Here is a 10,529-nt window from a genome sequence, read left to right on the forward strand (position 1 = left end):
ATTTTTTATAACAGTTGAGTCAAAAAAAAATATTTTTAAAAATAGTATATTACTGTATTCTGTAAAATTGAGAAAAACGTGAGTGGAGAAATTGAGAAAAGTAAAAAAGGGTATTGTTGAAATTTCGGAAGAAATCTGGGGGATTAAGAACCACTTGTGAAGGTACCACAAATATCTTTCTATTATGCCATGTGAATGAAAAGGGAAAATCTGTATTTTGATGACTTAAAAGGACCAGTCATCTGTCAATCCATTCATTTTAGTCCTTTCCCACAAATAAATAATAACTAGGCTGTGAAATCCATGGCACCTTCACGCCCACAGCAGCACAAGGATGATGGCCTAATTTAGCATCCTAATAAAGTCTTAAGGTGGTTGATACAAATTGCATGTGAGTTTAGGTTTGAATGTCCTTTCGCTATAACCCTCCAATACATAAAAAGAAAAATTAAAATGATATTTGAACATCAAAATGGAACAATGAATATGGTGTTCCATTGTTTTTGTGGGGTATTTTCAAAATTCATGTACAATGTAGTATAAGATAAAAAGTAAGATATGGAGATAAAGTGTCACATACATTGTCCCATATCTGATGTTCAAATAACACAGCTGTAAAAGAAATCATAGCTTGTCAAAACTCAAAATCTCCTAATATCAGTACGGAGAAACAATAGGAAAATAAGCAGTCTTGCTTTCTCATTTGTTATGCATGAGGTTGCAGCATATCTTTCATTTCATTGATACAGTAATTAGGATCTCTATATTTGTATCAGTTTCTATGTTTCAATCAAGTGAAATAATTCAGTCTTTCCCTCTTTTCTATTTTCAAGTGAATGTAATACCAAAATAAAACTATTTAAATTAATCAATCCTAAAATATGGCATTGCATCAGAGCTTTCCCCAGTTTGAAGAGTGCATCCGCCAATCACATTGTATACAAATAAATTACCAATGTGAAATAAATCCTATACTGCAATTTGTGTGCTCCCTTCACATGGACAGAATATTTTCACCAAGAACTCAAACTATTCATGCCTCTCCAAAAACTTCTCTATCAGTATCACGATGGAGAATGCTGCAAAGCTAGCACAATCAGCATATTGATAGATCTGGTATAAACGGGTAAGAGAAAGACGATATATATTGAATGGAACTGGTATTATGATTAGTAATACTCTTGAGAATAGTTTTCTGCAGAGTGGGTTACAGGAACAGGGAGATATACAAACTGCTGTAATTGAAATAAAATAACTGCTATTAACTAACACAACAACCTCTAAGAACCCAAACCAACATAAAACTACCGAATTGCTAACAGCTTCCTACCCTTATTCTATTTAACACGTGCAATTAACTTAAACTGGGCCTGTTAATTGGGCCTTTGCCTAACATAAACTTGTAATAGGAGGCCTACTAACACACATGCAGCTTTTGGCCTACCTATGAAAACATTGGAAACAATAAAAATTGACTAAACTCATACAGATTTATATCATTGAGGATTTCAATTATTGGTTTGCCGGATCATTACCCCCTCTGATTTTGGTTTCTTCTCTCATTTTTCATCATTTTGCTTTTCATTCATCTTTGCAGCCTCCAATGCACAACTTTCTTCAGCAATGAGAGAAAAGATGAACGAAAGAACAAGAGAAGTTAAACTAGAATTACAATGCCCATATGCAGCAGAACTACATCCATATAGTACCACTGTCAGAAACCAATGAAAATTTATTGCTACAAAAACTTATTCTGATTTCCGGTTCTCAATAACATTAAATTATATTTAAATCGAAAACAACTTAGAAAAGGGGATAAACAAAATAGTTTTACCAATGGCCTTCTGTTTTGGGGTGAAATATATCAAGATAAATGTTGCTAAGCCACCCCCAAAGACCCCAAACCACTAGAAGTGCACTTAATGAAGACCACTTTGTGCTCTCCATTGACACCACACTCAATAAAGAATTAGAGAAGCAGTCCCTCCTCTAGGGCACTAATAACACCTATGTAAGGAGCATTCTCTCTTCCAATGGCATCCAAGTGAATCCAGCTCATGAGTCGTGAGTACCAATGCTTGTGCAGGCATTGCATCACCCTTGATCTAGTCAACCCATCACTGCTACTCTCACTAATCCCAGACACACCCAAACCCAGTCTCCTTGAGTATGCACTATAGAGACAATGATGTGCAGTGCACCCTTTGGTGCCATGCATTTGATGCAATACAAGAACTAGCTTTTTTAGAAAGCAGCATTCTCCTAATAATGAGCATGAACAAAGTGTCAAGTGCGACTACAAAAATTTCTAACCTAAAAAACTTTTCAAAGTGCATCTTAACACTGTTCAAAGTATAAGGTTTCCAAGTCTGTATATGTACATGCCTCATCAGTATAAATTGACAGAAAATGAATGAAAAAACAGGGTTACCTTTTGTTGATATTGCACCTCCAGTAGCACACCCACCAACAACAGTATTTGTGTAGCCATGTTTTGCTCGTGCCTGGAAAGGGACCCAGATGATAGGATGAAGAATGAAACTCGAATGCTTGATGCAAATACACACTTTCATTCCCAAACCCATTAGACCTTCTCAACAACATACTCAGCATTCAGCAACTGAGAATAGTAAACCCATAACAGCAAATGCTCTGGCTGAACTCCAACCCCTCCGTCCCATCTTCTTTGCTTCATATATAAGCCGGTGTCTGCCAATCACTTCTTGGATTAGAGGGCTGTACAGTGCTCCAAGAAACAAGCCCATGAAGATGTCAATACCACCTCCTGAAACACATCACATGAATCCCAATAAACAACTTGTTGACAAAACATACTCCAACAGTTTGCAAAGTCTCTAAATTGAAATTACTATTCAATGACATTTGGTATTTCCCAATAGATTGGCTATGTTGACATTTGCACAACAAGAAAATTACAGATCCACAACTTCTATTATGAAAAATCATCTCAATATCTAAATTTTGGGAACTAGGGATTTTTGTTGGCATCATTTTGTTGTATTTTGTTGTTCAAACTGAGGTTACAACAACAATCATCAAAACCTTCTCCCACTAGATAAAATCAACTACATGGATCAGACAACAAAATGATATCCAATCGTAAATCATGTCTTGAAATTTTATCATACACACTGTTCAAACTGAGGTTGTTAACAAATTACAACAAAAGCCAACAGTTAAATTTATAGTTAGTAGAAAAAATTCTCAAATATGAAGTTCTTGGAAGTATATACCACAAATCAAGATCTTAGCATGCTTTAAGTCTAATTCATTGACACAATAGTAAAATAGATTTCAAGTAAAGCTTGTTTCAGATTACTTCTTCAACATCTGAAATCATCAAAAAGAAACACCAAACTTACAAAAGAATTGCACATCTTTCAATACAAATTATAAATAGGTAAATCATCTGGTAAACTTGATTTGGAAAAGCAGAATAATTAAAGGGAGGATTCATTACTGATCATGCACATAACTCTAGTAACTACACAGCGCATTGCACAAATGTTCCAAATGTCTTGGCCACAAATTTCCTCAATAGTAGGAAATTTTATGGGCTCAATCTGAGGCTTCTCTATCTCTATTTTGATTTCAAAGAACCATTTGAAATCTTCAGCCATTGTTAAAGCACAAATCTAAGATACAAAAGAGCTGAGTCAACTAAAATCCCAACAAAAGTTGTGCCCCAAACAATAATATTATTATTAATACTTCATAAGTGCAAGTACTTGAAAATGTCTATCATACCAGTGCCAGATAGTGTCAAATATTCCAGACACATCAATGGAATACTTTGTAACATCTAACAGCTATAGGTCACATATTACCATTATAGAACAAACTCTGCGATTACTACTCAATTAGGCAAAATAGTGAAGTGGGAAGGTTGTCTTATTTTGCTAGAAAACTATCCATTCATGCACTAAGAGAAAGTTGATCGTTCAAGTAAACTCAATTGCTTTAAAAAGCACAAGACTGCTAACTGAGTTTTCCTTTACCAGAGTTGATACACCAAAAACAATTTATCGACTCTGGTAAAGAATAAAAGCAGGTGGTAACAAGTTCCTTGTTCCACTGCAATCATACACCCAACAAAAGCATCACCTGTAAATTGAAAAGGAAATCAAAAGGAAATTTCATGTCAAAATGCATCCCCTGTAAATGTAGATATCACTTTCATATTTGCTACCAAGGAATAGAACTATAATGCTACAATCCAAATTGTAAAATTTGTACCTTCTATTCAAATGAACGCTTCAATTTGTAGCTTCTAACGAACGGTGGCTTTGGGACACGAGCGAATGCACTAAAACGTGTATCCAAACACCATGAACAAGTGTGAGTGATCACTAGTCTATAGGTGTCAGCATGATTCCTTGTAGTCTTAAATGGCGTAGATGGTTTGTTTTTAAGTTTCACACAACTTGTAACCTTGTTTGAAATCATAAAACTTTTATTAGTACATCAAATTGTGCTATTTTTAAGTGGTGTATTTTGTGTATGTTTCCATATTGGATTCTCATTATATGTGTATAAATTCAGTAAATAAGGAACTTTTATAACTGCTAACAATGCAATAACCACATCAGTGTCACCGTGATGAATATGAATTGAAGAAGACAGTGAAGTGTGTGTTCGTGCATGAAATTGAACAGCAGAAAAAGCGAGAAATAAATAAACAAAAAACAAAATAGCATTGAACGCGGAAAATTCGAAAATCGGAATTGAGAAGAAATGGAGTGAGACCTAACCTTAATATCCGGCAAGAGAAGGAGGGTTTAGGGTCGCCAATCTAATCTATCTTCCGCTCCAACTGATACAGTTGGGATATTGATTTGAAGTGTTTTTTAAGTTTTTATAAAAATCACCATTTGATTGAACACAAAGTTAATTCAAACGGTTTAAAATTGATTTATAAATATAAATTAATTTTTAATTAAAATTAAAATAATTATTTAGAAAGAAAAAATGTAAACAAAATTTCGAATTTTTTTTAAATAAATGTAAAAAATAATTTTGAAATTCTTTTGGTAAAACATTTTTTGATTTTTTTTAAGAAGATTTCATTCGAGAAAAATAAATATAAAAAAGTTTCTCAATAAAAGTAAAATTCAAAAAAAAAAAATATTTTTGATTTTTTTCTCAAAATTTTCAAGAATACAATGATTTGGTTTTTCTTTTAATTGTTTTTGAAAGAAAAAAGTTTCGATATTGCGTATATTTTTTTTTAGAAAAATAAAGTTAAAAAATTTTGTAAGAAAAAAAAATTAATTGTTAAATTTATTTTTGAATTAAGTTTGATTAACTAAATTATTTTTAAATATGTGGTTCAATTTACGAATCATTTAAATAGTTTGATTTTTTGTGGTGCAGTGCAATTCAATTTATCAATATGATACACTTATTTATATTTTTGCACACCTGTTACCCCATTACTATTTAAAACTTTTTTTATATTAATAATTTAGGATGGTTGGTTTTTAGTATTCCTTGTACTCTTATTATATTATTAGCATAATTATTTTCGTAGTCTCTTAATTTAATTCAGATAAAACTTTGATCTTTTATATTCTTTTTTTCATTTAATCTTTTATTTAATTTTAAGTAACAATATTATCGTTTTATTTACAAAAATTCATCAAAAATTTCAAACAAAATCCATAAAATTAATTATCATCTTCAATGCAAATTTCATCAAATTCATAACTCAAATCTTCAAATAAACTCATATTTTTATTCTTTATTTGATGAATTTGATGTTGTTGGAGATGGAAATATGAGTTTATTTTAATATTTGAGTTATGCATTTAATGAATATATGAATTTTCTTGAAATTGGTATTGAATTTTATGAGTTTTGTTTGAAAATTTTGATAAATTTTTTAAGTTTTTGTAAATAAACGATAATATTGTTGACATAACATTTTAAAATATAAATGGTCAAATTATTATTTAAAATTAAATAAAAGACAAAATCGAAAAAAAAAATAAATAAATAAATAATTGAATTGTTATCTGAAAGTAAGTTAAAGAATTTCAGAAGCAATTATATCTATATTATTTTATCTTTTGCCTTTAAAAAAATATATATTATCTACAAAAATCTATCCAAATAGTTGATTGACCTCCTTTTCTTTGTCGATTTTTAATTCAAAATAAGAATAAATTAACAAATCAACATTTGTATACAAATGATTTTAAAACTAGTAGAAAAATCGTGGGTAGCATAGGTTTCGTTACTTGAATTAGAATCTTTTATTTTGCAATCTTGGTATCAAGTTTTTATGAACTTCTAGTACCATTAATTTATGCAAAACATTATCTAAATTCATCAAATTTATTTATTCAAATTTAAAAGTAAATTTATATTTAAAAAAATTTAAAAGTAAATTTATATTTAAAAAATATAATAGATGATATGATGTATTTCATTCGTCTCACAATAAGTGTCATTTAAATTTTTTGCATACTTATCTATCTTTTAATTATTGATATGCAATAACCTTAAACGACGTTCATCGTAAAAGTGATGATGTATAATAATATTTTAAAAATTATGTATATAATAATCATTGAATAATAATATAAAAAGAAAATAATCAAAATTACATTGAAAAATATAAATAACATTCATTTTATAACTTGGGAAATATTCCAATATAATTATCATTAATGATAATATACATCTCATAATTACTTATGATTTGAAAGTAGTACAGAATTTTAATAAGGACAAGTGAATCATTTTATTATCAATAAAGAAAGAGTATTTTATGGAGATGAGTTTTTTTATAAAAAAAAAAAAAAAAAAAAAGTAACATATAACTTTTGCATTATTTGTTACTAAATTAGGTTTATACATGTCTTCCCATTTTTGTTTTTGTTTTCTTTAATAAAGTTTTATTGACTAATGTTATATTTAACAAGAGAATCCGTTCACGAAACACTCACAAGAGACACGAGAAAACTGACCAATTAAAGTCATTTATGAGCATGCATATTGATTATAAAAACAAGGAGGAATTTAAGACACATCATTCACAGTAAGTTGGTGATAATAAAGTTCGTGAGCTTTAGAATTTATGTAATTTAAGTCTATAGAAAATCTTTTGTATGACGGCACATGACATAATGTTCTTATATTTACTATACATGTCAACTTTCATCCACTCAAAAGCATAGGGACCATACCATGACTACCAGCTCTATACAAAGTTAGAGGTCGAAAAGTCATCAAAAGAATCAGAGAACGATTCTGTGTATAGCTGGCTGATACATTGAGCGTTGACATTGACCACTTTCATTTGTTGAGTTTAGTTGAGTGGAGCTTTTGCTAATATGGACCATGGAAGAAGGTTTCTCTCAATATTCACAAATTAAAATTCTCATTTTTGTAACATGTGTCAACCACTGGCATGTATGTAATGATGAAAAGCAAGAATTTGATGCTACAAAAAATATATGAAACAAGAAATTACTAGTCATATTTTAGCAGCCAGACAATCTAATGGGGTATCTATAAAGTTAAGCCTCAAATTCAAGTGATTTCTTTCTTTTATTTCCTTCTTTTGAGGGCGGTGTGCTTTTACTCCTAACATGGGACATCATTCTAAGTTTGGACCAACCAATTATGTGTTTGTACTATAGAATATTCTATTCCAATGGCCAATGAAGTCTTGGCAGATATATGTGATACTATTAGATAAGAATCCTTGGGATTTAAAATAACCCTTTTCACAACATAGTTCACACCTACTTTCCCTTCTAAACATCATTCCTTGGTCCAAATTGTTCTAATTATAATCATTAAACTAACCAATACACCTATTACTTTTTCTTTTGTTGATAAAGGTATTTTCGATGAAAGACAAAACATTAATTTTTCAAAGTATACAGATCTATCAAAGGGACTTGCATTTTTAATAAATGTTCTTTTAGACACATCGATTAAGAATCAAAATCATGACTACATATTTAAAAGACTAATTTATCTGTCGAATGTACCACACTATGTTGGTAATACATTATTGTTGACTATTGTACTTTTTTTTGTTGTTGATTGAATTGTTGAAATTTCAAAAAAAATCTTCAACACTATCTTGAAGATGTAGATCTTGTGTTTCTTCAAACTCTTCTTGTTTCTTCTACTTTATGTTTACGCTGAGAGTTGAAGAAGCTTCAAAATGATTAGTTGATAAATATTATCTGATACTATATTAGAATTCTAAATAGAAATCATAAATGTATAAAAAATAAATAAAAATATATTGAATAATGAAAAAAATTGTTGTTACATGAATAAATACAATAAAATTTATATAGACAATAAAAACAACTAACTAATTAATTTAATTAACTAATATTATATCTAATAGATCTTAGCATGGTGGAAAGACTTGGAAGTAAGCTAAAATTATTGAATCTTAACAAATAACAATATCAATCAGTCAGAATCACACAATCTCATACTGGACACACTAAAATCTTTATGCTAAAGCTCATTCAAACTTTACCATTATGAACGGTTGGTAACATTGAATGAGACAAGTTGCAGAAGCTTTGCTTCCTAGAGATAATAACTTCCTTTTGAGAAAATCACTTTAGTTTCTTATGTATCGCTGTCATTTTTTTATCTAAGATTTTGTTATAGATTGTCAAAACTACCATGAATAGTTACTTTTGTCATTTTCTCACTCACACTCTTAATAGTTTCCAGACCAATAATATGCTTCATTGGTTAATAATTGAATCATTATTCTGTATCAATGACTCAATTTCACATCATTGTCTGAGCCAAAAAATATCAACTCAGAATGATTACTAATTATACTGAGAAAAAAAAAACTAAGAAAAATGGCAGAAACAAAAAATTAAAAAATTAAACTTGACTTGTATCAAATAATTGCAATACATAGTAAGTACTTTTTTTTATAGTTGATAATTGATGTCCATCCAAGTTTGTACTTTCACATGGTTAGGTTCAAGTCTTGTAGCAATCACTATCATTGGGTAATTGTTTGCCTTCTCCACTGACTATATGACATTATAAAGAAAAATCTCCACATACTATCTTTCATATAGTTGACCAAAATATATTAAATTTATGCCTGCAAAATTTCATGATTTCAACCATGCCACTTTGTTTGTTTTAGACTATAACAGCAAAATGTTGTATTTATGTCTATGCCTTATCGAAGAGAGGTAAAAGTTGTTATTACTTTAATTAATTGGATACTATTAAGAGAATCTAATTAAGGTTAATTGGAAAATATTCATGGACAATAACTAGTAGCATCATCAAAAAAAAGCCTTGGATAAGGGCAACTGATAATCAACATGACATGCATAAAGATAGAGGTGGGGAATACATGATTGATTATTGATTAACCTAAACTCACTGTATATAAATTATCTAAACAGTATCAAATTATGCAGAGTTAAACTCATAATTAAGCTTCAAGGGCCCATTTTCTTTTATAAATGATCACGCTTGACAAGCCCTCCTTTTTCTATGCTCCTCTCCATGAGGCCATTGACTATATAGTATAATCTCACTGAGAGGGGCCATTAATTAATGTCAAAATACATTATCATATGATCTACATTAATTTCAAATTTGTACTAAAGTTTTTGCAAATTGTTTTAGACTACTAAGACTTCAAAAACTTGTCATGAATATGAAGCATCCAATTTTATGTTAAAATGTGTAAAAGTACAGTTTTCAAGACATCTTACACGTGTGTGACTGTGTCACCATATGGTATATCTAATTTCACCCATCCATTTGTGTCCCCACAAAGCATAATTTTTCTTATTCATACATTAAGCATATCAATTCTCAAGTCCAACCCCATCAATCAAATATTTGTGTGTATATATATGTACGAGTCCTACAAGAGCTTTTCCACTAGTCTCAAACTAGCTTTACCATAATTAGAACTAGTAGTACTAGCCCACTTGTCTTAAAAGCCAAACATCTGCAAAAATAATTTTAAGCTAAAATTTTTGCAAAGATAAAGCCTTATACTACTAGTATATGCGACGAATGCTATAAGCTAGTGAGAAAAAAATGGAAGCCGTTAAGCTGGTATCAAGCGATCCGATTGAAACAAGGGACGCTTACAGAGTTGCTTACATAATTCATTTCTTGCTTGGAGCTGGAAACTTGCTTCCTTGGAATGCATTTATAACAGCAGTTGATTATTTTGCCTATTTATATCCAAATAACCACATTGAAAAGGTTTTCTCAGTGGCTTATATGGTTTCATCTGTGTTTGTTCTTCTTGTGATGATGAGTTGGGGAGGTTGGAGTAAAACAACACTAAGGTTGAGAATGAACTTAGGATTCTCTATGTTTGTTATGTCTCTAATGGTAGCTCCTGTCATCGATTGGGCTTCAAGTAACACCAAAGAGAGACCAAGTGGTGCTTATGGCATGACAGTGGCAGCTGTTGTAATATGTGGTTTAGCAGATGGGTTGGTTGGTGGAAGTTTGATTGGATCAGCAGG

At 30.3% G+C, this 10,529-nt stretch overlaps 1 protein-coding gene and 1 long non-coding RNA gene across 4 annotated transcripts in view; one reads left to right on the forward strand and one right to left on the reverse strand.

Moving 5' to 3' along the window:
• Window positions 1–674: 674 nt before the first annotated feature.
• LOC101505713 (uncharacterized) lies at window positions 675–4,904 on the reverse strand. Of its 3 annotated transcripts, none has more exons than XR_001144321.3 (4): window positions 4,773–4,904; window positions 4,258–4,452; window positions 2,432–2,785; window positions 675–1,079 (listed from the first exon to the last, which is right to left on the reverse strand). It is a non-coding gene; the product is annotated as an uncharacterized lncRNA (long non-coding RNA). The 3 variants fall into 3 exon arrangements; XR_001144322.3 differs by having other exon boundaries at window positions 675–1,711; XR_001144320.3 differs by having other exon boundaries at window positions 675–2,785.
• Window positions 4,905–9,871: 4,967 nt separating this feature from the next.
• LOC101506231 (equilibrative nucleotide transporter 8) overlaps window positions 9,872–10,529 on the forward strand; it is a 2,712-nt gene continuing 2,054 nt past the window's right edge. The window contains exon 1 of the mRNA XM_004508426.4: window positions 9,872–10,525. Coding sequence (XP_004508483.1) covers window positions 10,090–10,525 — 436 coding nt within the window. The 5' untranslated portion in view covers window positions 9,872–10,089. The remainder of the gene's footprint in view (window positions 10,526–10,529) is intronic.

Source organism: Cicer arietinum, chromosome 7 (genome assembly GCF_000331145.2).
Source record: "Cicer arietinum cultivar CDC Frontier isolate Library 1 chromosome 7, Cicar.CDCFrontier_v2.0, whole genome shotgun sequence".
Taxonomy (NCBI): domain Eukaryota; kingdom Viridiplantae; phylum Streptophyta; class Magnoliopsida; order Fabales; family Fabaceae; genus Cicer; species Cicer arietinum.